The 17,084-nt window shown below is 36.4% G+C and overlaps 1 protein-coding gene across 6 annotated transcripts in view; it reads right to left on the bottom strand.

Moving 5' to 3' along the window:
* Positions 1-17,084, bottom strand: part of LOC131047463 (protein BREAST CANCER SUSCEPTIBILITY 2 homolog B) — a 130,676-nt gene that overhangs the window by 30,056 nt on the left and 83,536 nt on the right. For 4 of the 6 annotated variants that reach the window (XM_057981359.2, XM_057981365.2, XM_057981364.2 and 1 more), the window contains 6 exons: positions 9,374-9,566; positions 8,859-9,235; positions 8,623-8,685; positions 8,220-8,421; positions 7,848-8,015; positions 7,359-7,732 (listed from right to left, as the gene is read on the bottom strand). In XM_057981359.2, coding sequence (XP_057837342.2) covers positions 7,679-7,732; positions 7,848-8,015; positions 8,220-8,421; positions 8,623-8,685; positions 8,859-9,235; positions 9,374-9,566 — 1,057 coding nt within the window. In that variant the 3' untranslated portion in view covers positions 7,359-7,678. The remainder of the gene's footprint in view (positions 1-7,358; positions 7,733-7,847; positions 8,016-8,219; positions 8,422-8,622; positions 8,686-8,858; positions 9,236-9,373; positions 9,567-17,084) is intronic. The other 2 variants (XM_057981360.2, XM_057981363.2) reach the window with 2 other exon arrangements.

The raw sequence follows: 17,084 nt of genomic DNA, 5'->3' as shown, positions 1-17,084 counted from the left end.
TCAGGTCTAGATTGAGAGAAGATTTTCTTGTCAGGATCCTGTTTGTTTCTAGGTCTGAGTCAGTTGAACAAAGTCGGTGGAGAAAGGGAATTGATTTGATCAAGTTTGATGGAGAATGAAGTAAACCAAGGTAAGATCTAGCCTGAGATGTCAATTTCGCTCCTGACCCCTCTAAAGGGTCCAGAGTGAAATTTTTGAAAGCTCTCATTTTGCCTAGTTAAAAGCAGGATTTTGATGGAAATGTGTGAAGGAAAATCTATGTTTGCCTTTCAAGGAAAATTGGAGTTCAAAACGTCCAGAATCAAGCTGAAAGGGAAATTTCGCCCCTGACCCTTCTAGAGGGTCCAAGGCGAAAATCATTGTAAACCTCTTTTTCTCCTCATTTTTGACTGAGTGATACTTTCTAGGGCATGTTTGGAGGTGAAGTGATATGTTCTTGCCTGGAGAGGGATTTGATTGATTTTTGAAGAGCAAGATGATGCCTGAAAGAGGATTTTCGCTCCTGACCCTTCCAAAGGGTCCAGAGCAAATTTCATCCTAAACACTATTTCTTGCCTTGGATAGACTTGCAATCTTATTCCTAGCTTAGAAAATGACCTAACTTTGCCTTATGAGGTGGTTTGAAACATGAAAACTGAGCAATTTAGCCTGGAATGGAGATTTCGCTCCTGACCCTTCCAGAGGGTCCAGAGCGAAAATCTTATTAGAGCTTATTTTTCACTAACTTTGGCTAAGTTTTGATGTGCAGGGTATCTTGGAGGGAGGATTGAACGTTCCTGTCACATTTGAAGATTTGGAAAGCATGAGTAAATGAAGAATTTTGGACAGAAAGAAAAATTTCGCTCCTGACCCTTCCAAAGGGTCCAGAGCAAAATCCCCAAATGCTCTTATTTTGCAATAAAAAAGGTCAAGATTTTGGCATGAATGAAACGAGAATAACTTGCTTTTACCTATTGAGGGCAAAAATTTCTCTAACCACCTATTTTTCTTGCAAAATCAAGTCAAGTTTTGGTTTTTATGGCTTGGATGAGAGAAGAGTAGTGTCTTTTTTCTTCAGAGGTGAAATCAACTTGAAATGATGATGAATTGAGCCTGAATTAAGAAATTCGCTCCTGACCCTTCCAAAGGGTCCACAGTGAAAATCTCTATAGGAGACATTTCTTGCTTGGTTTGGTCGAATTGAAGTGTCAAAGGCATGATGAAAGGAAGAATGAGCATGTTGAAACCCTTGGGCATGTTTAGAAGTAATGAAAATGAAGGATTCTGGCCAAGAAAGGCAATTTCGCTCCTGACCCTTCCAAAGGGTCCAGAGCGAAATTCCTTATAAACCTATTTTTTTAGCCTTTCTTGGATATGAAACCTTAATCCTAGTATGATGAAACATGAAATCCCACTTGGCAAAGAAGTTTCAAGGTGAAAAAATGAAGATTTTTGGTCAAGATTGTAATTTTCGTTCCTGACCCTTCCAAAGGGTCCAGAGCGAATTTTCTCAAAATCACTTTTTGCTATCAAATTTTGCTAAGTTAAGTATGGGATAAGGTGAAACATAGAAGGAATTGCCCCTGGGAGTGACTTGAGGTTGCAAGAAATCATTAAAAAGTGAAGGAATTGAGCCAAATGGTGAATTTCGCTCCTGACCCTTCCAAAGGGTCCAGAGCGAAATTCCTAAAAACACCTATTTTCTTTGCAAGGTCAAAACAACTTTTTGGTTTTTATGGCTTGAATGGGTGCGAGGAAGTGTGTTTTGCCTTTTGAAAATGATTGAGATTGTCAAGAGGAAGCAATTAAGCCTAGAACATGATTTTCGCTCCTGACCCTTCCAAAGGGTCCAGAGCGAAAATCCTCAAAACTATCCTTTCTTCCAAATTTTGGGCAAAACTAAACTTAGACAAGGGTGTAAGAGGACTTTTGAATTGCCTTGAAGTGGAATTGGATTGCTAAGAATGCAAATTTTGAAGCCAAGAGGGAAATTCGCTCCTGACCCTTCCAAAGGGTCCAGAGCGAAATTTCCAAATCCTCCTTTTTCCTTGCAAATTTAAGATGAGATTTTGGTTTTCAGGACTTAAAGAGGAGTGAGGCATGATGTTCTATGCCTTGGAAATGATTTGAAGATGAAAGGATGAAGAAATTGCCCTAAAAACCTAATTTTCGCTCCTGACCCTTCCAAAAGGTTCAGAGCGAAAATCCTAAAACAATGAGTTCCTTTCAAGTTTGTGCTAAGACAAGGCTAGACCAAGGGAGAAAAAGCCCTTGAGACCACCTTTGAGTGGATGTTTGTTCCAAAAAAATGATGATTCTAGGTCAGAAGAAGATTTTCGCTCCTGACCCTTCCAAAGGGTCCAAGGCGAAAATCTCAAAATTCCCTATTTTGCCTTGCAAGAACAAACCAAGCTTGGGTGGAGTGAATGAAGAAGACCATTGCCTAACCTTGAGTGGAGGATTCAAGACAAAATGATGAAGGAGTAAGCCTAAGCAAGGAAAATCGCTCCTGACCCTTCCAAAGGGTCCAGGGCGAAAAACACTAAAGTCACCTTTTCCTCCAAAATTCAAGTAAAACTAAGCCTGGACTTCAGTGAAAGAACCCATTTGGAATGCCTTGGAGAGGTTTTGGACCTTCAAAAATAAGAATTTTGAGCTCAAGAGAGAATTTCGCTCTTGACCCTTCCAAAGGGTCCAGAGCGAAATTCCCAAAAATGCAATATTTCCTTCAAAGTTTTGATGAGCTAACCCAATGATGGAGATGAATGAACCCTGGAGATTGCCTTGGAGGAGTTTAATGATCAAACTAAGGTGAATTTTGGCCTAAAATGTAAAAATCGCTCCTGACCCTTCCAGAGGGTCCAGGGCGAAATTCACATTTTCACCTAATTTCCTCATGTGAAATACTAAAAATTGAAACGCAAGACTTTGATTAGGTCAAAACAAGCATGAACTCGCCTTCCGAGAGATTTTGGAGTGAAGGGAATGAGGTATTCAAAACCTAATTGGAAAAATCGCTCCTGACCCTTCCAAAGGGTCCAGGGCGAAATCATCAAAAAACTTATCATTCAACCTCATTTGATTAAGTCTAAGGCAAATTGCAAGATTGTGAAGACAGAATCATGGAAAGTTGCAAAAATAAGTTGTGAAGTTTTTAACTCATGAAGTCAGTAAGTCTAGATGAGAGGTTCAAACAAGTCTTGAAATAATCTAGACCTTCATCACTTTGGACATTTCAATGCCTAAGGGAGAAAGGAAACTTCATTAAGCCTCAATCAAAACTTAATATTCACAAATTTTCTCTAAATTTGCCAAATTCAAGAAGTTAAATGAAATTCGCATGAATTAAGGCATTTGCAATTGGATCAATTAATTTTAAGCCTTAAAACAAATGAGAAAGAACACCTTTCAAGCCTTAAAATTAATTTTAAAATTAAAAAAATAAAAGTGAGCGCTCAAAACATATTTATTTGCTTTTACAAGCAAGTCGGCCTCTTTCTAAAGGGAATTTTATTTGTTTTATTGCTAAAAACCTAGGTAGGCCTCATGGTTAATTAGGGTGAGCGCCCTATATAAGAGAGGAGTATTGTTTCAAAATGCAAATCATTCATTCATTGTTCTAAATGCGATTTTGAGGAGCAGATTGGAGGAGCGAAATCTAGCAGATTGGAGGCGAATTTCTTACTAAGTTGGAGGCTAAATTCCAGAATTTGCTAAGTCTTTGGAGGCTAGTGGAAGGCGAAGTTCTTTTGAAGGCTAATTGAGGCGTAATTCATCCAAAGGAAGACCACAATTCAATCTTTATCCAGCGAATTTTGATCTTCTTCCTTCCATTTTCCAAGGTTCATAGTTAAGCTTTCAAAGGAGGAGGTATGAAGAATCAAATTTTGAAGTTCTTATTCAAGACTTATTTTGATTTCATAGCAAACTTTTAAAAGTCTAAGTCTTGAAAAATCTAGTTTCCATTCATAATTAATTTGAGAATTTATAATTCTTGATTTATCATGTCATTTTCAAATTAATGTTTTGAATTATTCCTTTGAAAGGTCTTAAATTCTATGCTTTAAGGTATGATGCTTGAAGACTAATTTTAAATTTTTGTGTAGGCATCAAATGACGACCCCCAAAGCCGGAGGATCAACTACTTGGCAGACTCTCATCAAACAGGATCAAGCCAGGACAAGGACGATCTCCTTCAATCCAGTTTCATTAGGGACGACCTCCTCCATCTATCTTCCAGTTCAGCACTTGAAGGAAAGCATCACCAAATTGAGCATCAACCAAGTGTTAGACAAGGTGGCATCCTAGTCATCACTCCTCTAGTCGGGTTGGTCCACCTCAGCATGTCCAGATTCAATGTACCTGACTCGTTAAAGATGGCACAGACTTCGATGTACCTACCCCGGCTATCCATTGGTCGAATATTCCAGAGAAGACATGTGTCCAAATGATGCAATTATTTCATTGGTCAGAATTAAGTTTGTTATAACAAACCCTAATTAGGGTTTCATTGTAAAATCTTGGCCATTGATCTTGAATTGATCCAAGTCGTTCATTGTATTTGAGGATGCTATATATGCCCTCACTCATTTCATTTTAAGAGGTTAGAGAAAAGAGAGAGAGCTTAGAGAAAAAAAAGTTAGAAAGTTAGAGAGAAATTAGTCATTGTTTGTAGCAAGATTGAGTAGTGAAGAAAGAATTTTGAACAATTGTTGTCCATTTGGCTATGAGATCAATAAAATATTGAAGTTATGGTGTTTTATTGCAATACTTGTGGCTATCTTCATGATTGTTTATCTTCTTGAATCACTCTCAGTTGAAATAGCATTTAAATTTTAAGTTTGAAGGATGAATAGTTGTGCTTGATCTTTGATAAGATTCACATTCCAAACCACTAGCATCTTACTGATTGTGAGGACACAGCAGTAGTTCTTGATACTAATATCCTCTTATTATTTTGTACATTTGTCTTGAAAGAGACTCCTACAAATTCCCAGAACTCCATACATTGAATCTAATTGCAAAATCTGTGTGACTCCGCCAACATCAGCTAGGGTGGATAGTTTCACCACTGAAACCGATCTTCCCAAGAGGGTTTGCATCCTCAAGAGACTGAGTTGGATCAAATCCAATCTCTGGAACTACAAGGGTTTCAAGCAAAGAAAGAATTAAACTCAACATGCCTTCAATGAGCCTCTCAATGCTCTTTTATGATCCACTGAGAGACTCCTCAAATTCTTCTTTTCAGCTTCCCTCTCCCTTCATATTTCACCTTCTTATAATTTTAAACTTTTAACTTGGGAAATAATAAAGTGGCCCTTATAGACATAAAAGGTGGTCACTTAAAACATAGAAATTAGTGACCTTATTAAATAATTAAAACATAATTTTAATTATTTAATTATATTTCTAGGCCATATAAAAGGGTACATTACACTATTTTACTTGACGACAAACTCCACTGAGGCCTTAGTTTCAAGCCTTTCTCTGAGGAATCAATTATGGCTATCTAACCTCAAGCTGCTACAATGAATTGTCAATTAGACAATAGTATGTCTTCCACCCATCACCATAGGACAGTGTTTTTCTGAAGCCTATGTTGTCAGGAAACAACAGAGAGAAAATTTTGATTCTAGAAAAGCTTGAAAAGCCTCCAAGAAGTTGGAATAAGTTCTTTATGATCTTTATGGGCCAATGTAGACAATTTTCACTAGGAAATCTCAATATTACACTACATTCATCAATGACTTCACACAAAAGTCATGAGTTTACTTTCAAAAGAACAAGTCGATATTTACTTTATTGAACAAGTCATTGGTTATTGAATTGCATGGAGGCTTGTTAGATAAGCCCAAAAAAATTTACTACTTCATAAAAATGAGGAACAATCTCATAACATATAAACCTCTATGCACAAAAATGTGCTAATGATCAAATTTTAAAAAATTATACCTCTACAATACTATCAACATACATCCATTGTAGTTATTATTATCATGGCAAAGCTACATTAATCTAGTACCCACCGCTCCTGCACTCCCTGTTCCCCACCCACCACCACCCTTAATGATTAAACCAAATACAATTCCAAGTATATCTCTATTCTTCACAAGTATATCTTTACCAAGTGGCTAATTCAATATGTCTACAATCTGCTCCTTTCTAAGACAATAATAAAGACGAGTGTCTTTACTATCAACCAACTAGCGAATGTAATGGTATGAACTTCAATAAGCCTGATTCTAGCATGATAGGCTGGATTCTTCACCATCTTGAGAACAATTTGGTTGTTGTAAAAAAAGTAAATTCGGTGCAATTTAATCCAATCAAATATCAGCCAATAGCCTTCATAAACACATTGCTTCACAGCCTCTATTTACTACTGCCTTATATTTTGCTTTAGTGGAGGATAAGGTGATTGTGTTATGTAGCTTGCTCTACCAAGAAATTAGTCCTAAATCAACTGATCCAATGCAATCAAAATAAGTATATTCAGTTAGCATAAAGAGAACAGATTATTGATATAGAATGCCAAAGTTAAGGGGACTATTTGACTTATCAAATGACTCATTTTGTAGCTTGCCAATGTTCCTCTTGAAGCTTAGACATGAATCGACAAAGGCAACTGACTGCAAAACAATAGATCTAGTCTAGTCGTGCTAAGATAAATAAAGCTACTTAACAATTAGCATACATTATCTCATCAATTACTGATGAAGTAGAATTAGTTGGGAGTTTGGTCCCCACTTCCATAGGTGTACGTGTAGGAATACAATTCAAACATTTGAAATTTTCCTAAAAGAGATTTGGGATACTTAGTTTGTGATACAAATTCTTTTCATCAGTTTGCTAAAATTCTTCACCTAGACAATATTGAAGCAAGCCAAGATCTATCATTTTAAAAAATAAAACCACATTCAAATACAAATTCAGAACCACATTATTTAAAGAGATATTTTACTTGGTAAGATGTAACCCTAACCCTAATTTGTTGCAATTGTGATTCTAGGGCAAATTAGGAAGGGAACATTACATATTCTTGGGATCACAATGGACTACTAGGTCCATAGAACCATAGTCATATGGATCATTCGAAAGCTCTTCTAATGTATGTGGCAACATGCATAGTTGTTTTATGCTACAAGTTCTTTAATTTACATACACACCAAAATAAATATACATATATAAGTACTCTTCTATTCTACATATATTTTGGAATAATCCTTGTATGTCTCCAATGTTAAAATGCTTGCACTAATAAAATCTTTACATATCTGCCAAATGATGATATAACCAGCCCATTATTAAAACATGGTATAAGGTTCTACACTAAAAGAAGGGAAAAATTGCAAGCAATAATTATTGGTAGAAATACTTACCAAAACAAATCCTGCATAGTCTTAGAGATGATCGTGTGAGATGTAAATGCTTGGATAATAGAAGAGAGTAGCGGACATGGTATGGTATCACAATGAGCTTCTCTCACCCAGTACAGTTCAAAATTCCATAAAACATCATCTGTAAATGGTCGAATGCATCACAGATGCCAATATATAATCTGCAAATGTAATTCTTGCACCAAATGGATATGATTTTCCCTTGTGTTATACATAAAACCACCTCGTGGACAAAAGTAGGGAATACCAGCTTCTTGAGGTTTACTTACAATCATTCAATTGCCTATCTCCAGTTAAGTAATTCACGTTGCATTCTCAATTATATTAGACACCCTCTCCAAGAGGTTCTCTACTGCCTGCATGCACATCACAGATAAAAATTATGCAGCACAGTTAGCTCACAGCCATACAAATGCTATCAAATTAGTAGTTGATATAATTGCATAAGATTTGTGAAACAGTAATTCTCACATGCATGGAGACTTTGGCCCACTTATTTGTCAACTCTGCTGCAGCTTTTAAATGACAGAAATTAGTAGCATTAAAATTTACAGAATGTGTAGAAATTTCTGTCATTTCTGCAACACAAAGACTGTTTTTCTGATCTCGTTTTTGTTTCACCAAATTACATAATCCCACCTTCCATAGGAAATCAACAAGAAAAGGATCAACCAAATTGGATAATACAGCAAAGGAGTTTTCCAAGGTTTCAGTGCTTACAGACTAGTACATAAGCTATTATCATCAAGAACGAAAACAATTCAAATGCAATATTAAAAAAAATGTCAAAATCATTTAGTGGTTACAAAATTAAATTTATAATTTAAAACGAATAGCCCTTACTGTGGATCCTACAAGAGAGTGATCAAGAGCAATAAATGAATCGCAAGGTAATGAAAAGTCAATTGCAAGGATGATCTCTGATTGTTTATTGCCACTCTCTAATTCTACCGAACCATCAGAAGTAAACAACCACTGCCTTTTTCGCAAGCCATATGTATATGGTTCGCCAATGTGTAGAACAAAAACAGCAACATCAAACTCGCTGCAAATCAATATTATTATAAGTATATTAAACAATACAGTTTGCAATCAAATAAATTATAATGATTAAGAAACCTCTGACCAGGAAATGCTTTTGCAACCTTACATGAGAAAGAACAAGTGCAATTAAACACAATAAGTGATCAAAAACCAGTGACCAGGAAATGCAATCGAAATCTTAGATAAGAAATAGCAGGTGAACCTGTGCAAAGGAACTCTTCCCAAGTCCGAAAGTTGCACTGCACTCCTTGGGTTGTAGACAAATCTGTAGGAAAAGAAAAATTAACCCAGATCACCAAACACTTGTGACTCAAAGTCAATATGATATATAATTAGTGCAAAACAATTATGCTTACTTCTCATAAAAGATTAAGCTCCTCCAATAAATAAATTTGAATTTTTGCACAAACTATAACTTGGAGACGAGATTGAACATACTCAAAGTTATGACACACTGATATTGGAATTCGATGCCATACTGTCGACCTATTTGCTTGAAATTGAAGTATATTCTGACTGTAGCTATCACCTGATTTGCCACCCAGTGGAACAAGGCCAGAGACACAGTAGATGGCCCCTTCCTCAAGATTGAAAACATGATTTTCTGTTGGTTGCCAAATTGTGACCAAACCTTCCTGTTCTAACAAACCTCTTTTTTCTCCTTTTTCCTTTATTTTAGTCAAACACTTGTGTGTTAAACCAACTATCCTTACTTTCATGAATGGAGTAACCTTTCTGGAGTCCAAATCAGCATTCTCCAGGGCCTTTTGAATGTGTTTCTCTATGGAAGCCTGCCTAATTGCCTGAGAAAACAACTACCTTTACAATTTCAGATGCAGTGCTCTCTGAATTACATGAAATGCCAAAAAATTGACCTCTCATTCATTATTTCCAAATTGTTCAATTGTAAGATTATAATCAAACAAAAGACAACATATTTTTTTAAAATTAACCTCTCGTTTAGACTTATAAGCTGCAAAAGCAGCAAGTTGTGCAGAAGTCATATCCGCCATTATCAATTCAGGCTCACAAGCATTTTCGAGAACACGATAAAGGTGTGCTCCTTCATCCTTGTTTGAATCAAGTGATGAATGGAAATGCTCTTTCTCTGCTTTCAACATAACGTCCTCCACAATGTGTGTGCGCCTGAAGAGGCAAAATCTAGACAATTAATTGGAATCTCAAAAGAAAACAAATATGTATAATAAAAGAGACTATCAAATTAATCTTCACGTGAATATATAGAACTAAGAAGATACTCCCATAGTTTTCCAATTCATAGCATTGTTTAGTAAAAGGGAAATCACATCATATGAACTGAAGGGAAAGATTGCAATGTTGACATCAAAAATGGCAGATGGAAATTTAAGATTATAAAAGTGTTGCACCATAGTAAAGAAAAATCCATTGGGATTCAATGCAAGAAAAACTTGCACAGCTAGAGAAACAATTGCAAAACAAACCTTACACAATAAATACCAAAGATTCTTGTGCATATATCTATCCTACATGCCTTCTTAATTTCTCTTATTTCTCCATTGTACTTGAACATTATATCAAAATTAATGCTTTTATATTTTTGTAAACTTATACCCTTAGTTTTTTTTAATTACATCAAAAAAAAAATCATATTATCTGTTTTTGTTTCACTCACTAGCTTCTTCAAACAGCACAGCCAAGGTTCCACGTCACCTTGTTGCTACGAATCCATTTAGATATACACCTAAGGATTGCCACCTTTTGGCACTCTCCTACCACAACTTGGTCTCATCTAGCAACCGAAGGGGAATGACACACCAAAACCAAGGTCAACTTAGTTTCTATCTGTGAGATTGTTTTATGTAGAATTATCCATCTTTTGTATGTCTTGCGCTGACAAATATAAAGTGTCCAGCACATCATTCTTAGTTTCCATCAACAAGATTGTTTTTTTATGGTTATTTATGTATTTGCATGTCTTGCACTAACATTTTATTGAGATCAAAGCTAAAAGTTTCCAGCTCGCTTCGAAAATGCCTTGGATTTGAGTTTGGTTTGCACCTGTTCTAGGTTATGGTATGGATCTCCAATGGATTCCCAAAGCACACGTTGGCATGCCTACCTGTTTTCCCTTCCTACATTGACTAGGCAACATAAAAAATAACCCTAAACCTAAAACTCATATTTGAAACAACTTGTAGCACAAAAACAAACACATTTACCTCATTTTGAGAACAAAACACATAGTCCAAATACATGTGTTGAACATCCATGCTTGTGTGTCACTCCACAAATTGAGCTGAAAACTGATTATTAAAGGTTCCTAAGAGGTTGTATAAGTATCCTTACAAGTGTGCAAGAGCCAAGGAAGACTAGGGGCGCGTCCCTAATCCTTTCTGAAGTGTCCGTGTTTCTCAAACATCCCAAGGACAAGGATACAGGTCAGGGATGTCCCCTAGCTATCCCCAAAATCTGGAAAATAGCAAGAAATGTATTGAAAACACAGGGATGACAGTGATTCTAGGAGGGGACGTCCCCCCATCCTTGCGACAGTTAAGGACATATTGTGACATTTTCACACCTCGCCCCATTGCAAATGGCAAACCCCTCTTATCGCTGAATAAACCAAGTCCTTTGCAGTCTATGTCGTCTCCCAACCCTAAGGAATGAGTTATAAAGTCTTGTTGGTCTGGATTTTGGCCTTTGGAGGTGATGAAATGCCTAGTATGGAAGGGATTTTCAAGAGTGTAGAGCCTTGATAGTTGTCATCAAGTCGAGAATTAGGGTTTTCAAAGTATTTTCAAACTGCATTGTGTTTATTGATTATCCTTTGAACTTTGCATTTTGTTAACTTATGACTTGATTGATATCTGTAAGATTACAGTGTTTTAGGACTGATGTGAGGACAAGACTTTGGATGTTGAGAAGAGGAGATTGTTGAGTGGATGATATAATTGTCCAAGGAAGAGATTGCAATGATAGAACAAAGAATGCACAAGCAGTGGAATGGAATGATGGATATTTGGCTAAGTGTCAAGATAACCTTGAGAACTGATATGAAGAAATGAAAGAGAAACAACTAAAATTTGGCTAATTCTGAAAAAATTCCTCACCAAGGGTGAAAATGTCCTCCAGATCAAGGAATTCAGTGTTTGGATGACTTTTGATGAATTTTGGCCAAGTCTGGAAACAAGCATTGTCTATTTTAGGGTTTCTATCCTATAGACTTAGAAAAGACGTCAATAACGTTGGGCATAGTGAAATTTTGGCTGTATTGAAAAGAGAATCCTTCAAAGGGCAAACTAGTGAAATTTGAGTGTTTTTCAAGAACTTTTTATTTTTAGTAAGTTTTATTGTGGCCCCAATCGGACTAATTTTGAGTTTGGACAAACTTACTATTTTTAGCAATGCCTATTTTTAGTAAGTTTCACTATGTACCAATGTGCCCTAATTTTGTGTTTGGAAGAACTTACTATTTTTAGTAAGTCTATTTTTGGAAGGTCTATCATTGGCAACTAACAAAGCACTAACAACAAAATGTTCTTGAATATCCAATTTTAAATCAAAAAAAGTAGAAGAGTAAGCAGGTAATCAAATTTTGACTATTTGAAATCCTCCTTGAAAGGATAAGGCACAAAGAAATCTATTCCTGGGGTGCAAATCCCAAGGAGTGAAGGATTTTTCTACTTTTTGGAAAATCCTTCACCTCACTCAAAATGTACCTAAACAACCTCTTCGGGCAAAAATCCCAAGGAGTGAAGGATTTTTCCATTTTTTGGAAAATCCTTCACCTCACTCAAAATGTGCCTCGCATCCTCTCATGGGCACAAATTCCTAGGCAAGGAGGATTATTCCTCCTGTGAAATTTTTTTCCTTCAAGCGCAAAATGCGCCATTGCATACAAACAGACTTGGAAATCGGGAAAAATGGCTATGTTAAAATTTCCTCCTCTGAACCCCAAGCATGCCAAGATTCTTGGAAAGTGAAAAAATGGTTAAGTATCAAAGAATTTCTCCTTCAAGTCCAGAACACGCCCAAGCATTCCTCAAGTCATGGAAATTTGAAATTTTTACTAAGGCATGGAAAATCCTCCAGGTCATCTAGAAATGACAAAATCCTCCTCCATGTTTGATATGCGCCCAACCTCATGAAGTCATGGAAATGACAAAATTTCACCACACGTTCAATTCCTCCCTGCCATCTCAAATGCACCCAAGTATCTAGGAGGAAAAGAAATGTTCAAAATCTACTAAGGCATTCAAAAACTCTTCCTACTATTTCCAGTGCACCCAAGCATTCAGGAAGGTGTGGAGACTCAAAAATTTTACTGTATGGAAAAATTCCTTCTCCAAACTCCAAATGCACCCATCTCCAAAATGGCAGGAAATGAAGAAATTTGACTCTAAGTATGGAGAAATTCCTTCTCCAAGCTTCAAGTGCGCCCCACTTCATGAAGTCATGGAATGAACGAAAAATTGGCTCAGTATGAAAAATTTCCTCATATCCTTCTAGGATGTGCTCAAATACTCAAGACATGGAAAATTGACTAAGGCAGTGAAAACTCCTTCCACCTATCTCACATGCACCCAAGGTGGAGAAATGACATGATCCATGGAATTTAATGCTTAAGGTGGCATTTGGCAAGTCAAAGGACAAAAACGGGGCATCAAAGATTCATCTCTCTAGTTCTAGGGCATCATTCCAAGGAAGTTCGAAAAGCATTAAGGAATTCTAGTTCCAAAGAATGCTAGTTTAAAGACCTCAAGAATCAAGCAAGTACAAATGAGAAGAAATTACAACTATCTTGAATTTCCTCCGGAAATCCAAGATACCAGTCAAGAAAGAACATGGAGGATGAATTCCAATTCTAGACATTCAAGCAAGACATTCAAAGTTCTTGAGATCCAATTCAAGTATGAAAGACTTCAAGAATGACAAAACCATCGACAAGGGAGTCCAATTCATTTCGAGAAGGTGAATTCCCAAGCAAGTACATGGAAAGAAGAAAATTATCAAGGATAATTTCAAAAGAGTTGATCAAAGTTAGAACCTCAATCCAAATGATACAATTTGGGAATATACTGCATCACAATCAATCAAAATGGAATATTCATCGTGATGGGTCACTTGGTCCACATGGCGCCCAGCATGCTGAGGTAGTGCATTGTCACCTTCTCCGACCAATCAAATGTCTCCAAACCATTATGACCCGATTCATTGCATTTGCCGTCGGAGAGAGGGATAGTGGGCGTGCTATTCTAAGTGATGAGCTATTAAATGCTTAGTGGGTGTGCTATTCTAAGTGATGGGCTATTAAATGCTCAGTGGGCGTGATGCCTCATTAATTGCCATTCCCACTACCTTGTGCCTCAAGGGTTATTCTTGGTCAAACCTTAATTAGGGTTTGCATGGTGTAACCTTGGCCCTTGATTTCATATCAATCTTGGCCATTCATTTGTGGGAGGATCTGTATAAAAGGCCTCGCCTTCTCATTTGTAAATTTGTAATTCATTAGATACTTAGCTCATTAGAAGTAGAGAGCTCTTACTCCTTAGAGTAGAAGTAGAGTAGGAGAAGGAAAAGACATTCTTGTAAGACTTGGAGAAATAAAATTTGATTTCATTGAAGATACGGTGGATTCATGTTTATTTCAACTTGGTGCATGGTGTTCTTCCAATTTCTCAATTGTTAGATGAAGTATTTTGGTTTTAATGGAGAATGTGATAGTGTTTGATGCAAAGTTGCATGGACACGGATACGGTATCCGATACGGATACGGATACGGCTATTTTTTAAGACCCCCAATATGGATATGGCTAGACATGTCATTCATAAAAAACACATACACATATATTTAACACAATTTTCTAAGTTATTTGAGGAGATTTTCATTACTTCCAAAGCAATATAGACACATAATTGCTACATAAATAATGATAAGTAGATTTAACATTTTACAATATGCAAAAATAGAAGAGTTGCATTGGAAGATAACCCAAAAAATGGGTCATTGAAATAGAAAAACATTTCATTGGTCTTTCTCATTTGGTGTAGGTTTTGTTAATACCATTTTTTTTTTAAATGCGTTAATGAAGTTTTTTATAATTAAATTTACGAAGATTTACGTCAATTTCGTTTAAAAATCAAATCACATTAGTATTTAGCATGGTTGGAAATCAAGTATTTTTGGGCATGTATGGGTACAATATTCGACGTGTATCTAGGTTGTATCGGATATGTATCCATTTCAAAAACAGGAACGGGTAAGGGGAAACGCATTCCCGGGGAGGGACAAAGGAGTTTACGGCAACTCTGGTTTGATAAATTTCCATGGCTCATACTTTTTTGCATCTTATTGATTATAAGTTGTTGTGTAAACTTAGCCTGAGCCTTTTATATGAGTACTTAACTTCAATCATTGAATGAGCATTGTTTGTTATGATGGTGTTCATTATGATATGAAAATTCTTTGCATAACCCTTGGAAGAATGCACAAGTTCTTGTGGAATTGTAGTTGATCTTGGCGAAGCAGAACTTGGTTAATTTGGAATTCGTCCATTGGAATGCTATCCATTGATATCATTGTCCTTATAAGAATTAGGTTTCTCTAACCCTTTCCCCTTTTAATTTCATTTCATTCCAATTCAATTCATTCGAAGCAGAAGCATCACAAAGTTGCTATATTCGATGATGAAGTTCCGGCCAGCATTGCAGAAGAAGTGAAAGAATGATCCAAACGTAAGTCTCTTTGTGTTACTAGCATATTACATCAAGCCAAACGAGCTCATATCCAATATAAAGTCGCAAGTTCACAGTAGGAACCTTGGAGTTGCCTCTATGATCTTTGCAATCTTAGCATACGAGGGGTCTTTGCTCAAGAGAGGATAGAGTGTCCTTTGGCACTTTATTGTGCATTGGTGTGGTCACAAAACAGCCATCAACGAGACATCCCCTAACCGTCCCAGGGACGGCCAGCCATCCACTTTTTTCCAACACATTCTACAATTCAGCAATAGTGCATAAGTGTTTGATAAATTTCATAAACATATTAAGCTACATATGTCAGTTCTAATTGTAGTAATATAAAATATGGTATTTCATATAATTTAACTTCTGCATTAAATTTCTGATTTCAAAGATTAACAAAGAGTAAAATTGCAGCTGTAATCTTACGGAAAATTGCAGACAACTTCTTGTTATAAAGGATCCTTGAAAAAGCGATTAGCTCCTAGGAGATATTTGATATGCCTTAAAAGAACTGGGCCTTAACTAACCTCAATAGCTGCACCACACATGAATGAGAATTGAAACTGATTTATAACCTTCACAGGTTTAAAACAGGATTGATGAGCATAACTGGTATGATTTTAAGAATTGAAATCAGTCTATAAACTGGAAACTGGATATAGACTCTATCATCGATGAGGAGTGTGAATGAGTAAAGAGGCTGAAAGTGAAGCTTACAGACTTGCTAATTTGAATTAAGGTTTGAGTTTTTCTAATTTGTTTTACATTGACTCTCATGTGAACTCTAAATTTAACACAAATGTTATATATCAAGGTTCTATAATATGAATATGCATACTTTATCAAATATCAATGTTATCATATGAATATTTGAAATTTCTCTATATATTTAAATTTTTCCTTATTTTTATATAGTTGTCCCCTTGGCCATACCCAAAGCATCCCCAACAATGGCTCGAAAAATGAGGGACTTGGAAACCTACATTAGTGTGAATAGGGTTCTTTAGCCTTCTAGTTCTTTATTAGCTAGTTCTCCACTATAGCTCTCTTCACACTAAGTTAAGCTTGCTTAGGGGCTTTTTCACTTTATCCCACATCGGTTTTGTTTTTAGTCTCTTGGGTGGTAAGTGATATATATATTCACCCATCGCTCTCATATGGGTATCTAATTTTCATTGTATGATTTGCATTCTCTTGAGTTGAATACGGTTATTTGGCTCATTTCTAATTTCTTGCTTTGCTCTGCTTCATTCATTTGCATTCTTGGGTTGAAATCTCACATGGTATCAGAGCGGTTGTGAGTTGTGGGTTAGCATTTTCTTAGAAATCTGAGACTGTGGGGCTGTTTTTTTCATAGCACATGAGTATGCTCTTCTCCGGCATCCTCGGATAATCTAGAGAATCAGAAAAGTGTGGAGAAATCTATAGTTTTTGGGAGGGTTCTTGTTTCTATCTTTCCTGTTGCAGGTTTTTCAAAGCTTCCTGGAGACATTGTGAACTCACCATTGAGTTCAAGGAAGCTGAGAAAGTCAAGTTTGGCTTTCGTTTCATCTGGAGATTATTTGAAATAGTTGTGGATTGACGGTTTCAAGCTCCTATCCAATGCAACTTTTTTCTAGGGTGTCTTCAGGCCAAAAGAACTACACCATTGAGTTCAGAACCCCCATTTTCATCTAAACATTGTCCATATTTGGACACCAAAGCCTCTAGCAAAAATTGATTTTCTTAAGGAGCGTTTTTATCTTCATAGCATTATTTTTCATCATTTCTTTGGTGTATTCTTGTTGCTTGTAGCCTCAAATGGTTGCCCCATAGCCCTACTATGACCCAAGGATCTTTTTGTCAGGTTTATTGACTATTTTTGGCTGATTAAGGCACTAAAATCTAGTGTTTTTTGTCTAGGCGTAAATATTGGAGGTTTTATTTGCCCTCTTTTCA

This window comes from Cryptomeria japonica, chromosome 7, assembly GCF_030272615.1.
Source record: "Cryptomeria japonica chromosome 7, Sugi_1.0, whole genome shotgun sequence".
NCBI classification, from domain to species: Eukaryota; Viridiplantae; Streptophyta; class Pinopsida; order Cupressales; family Cupressaceae; genus Cryptomeria; species Cryptomeria japonica.
This window is presented reverse-complemented; position numbering and strand designations above follow the sequence as displayed.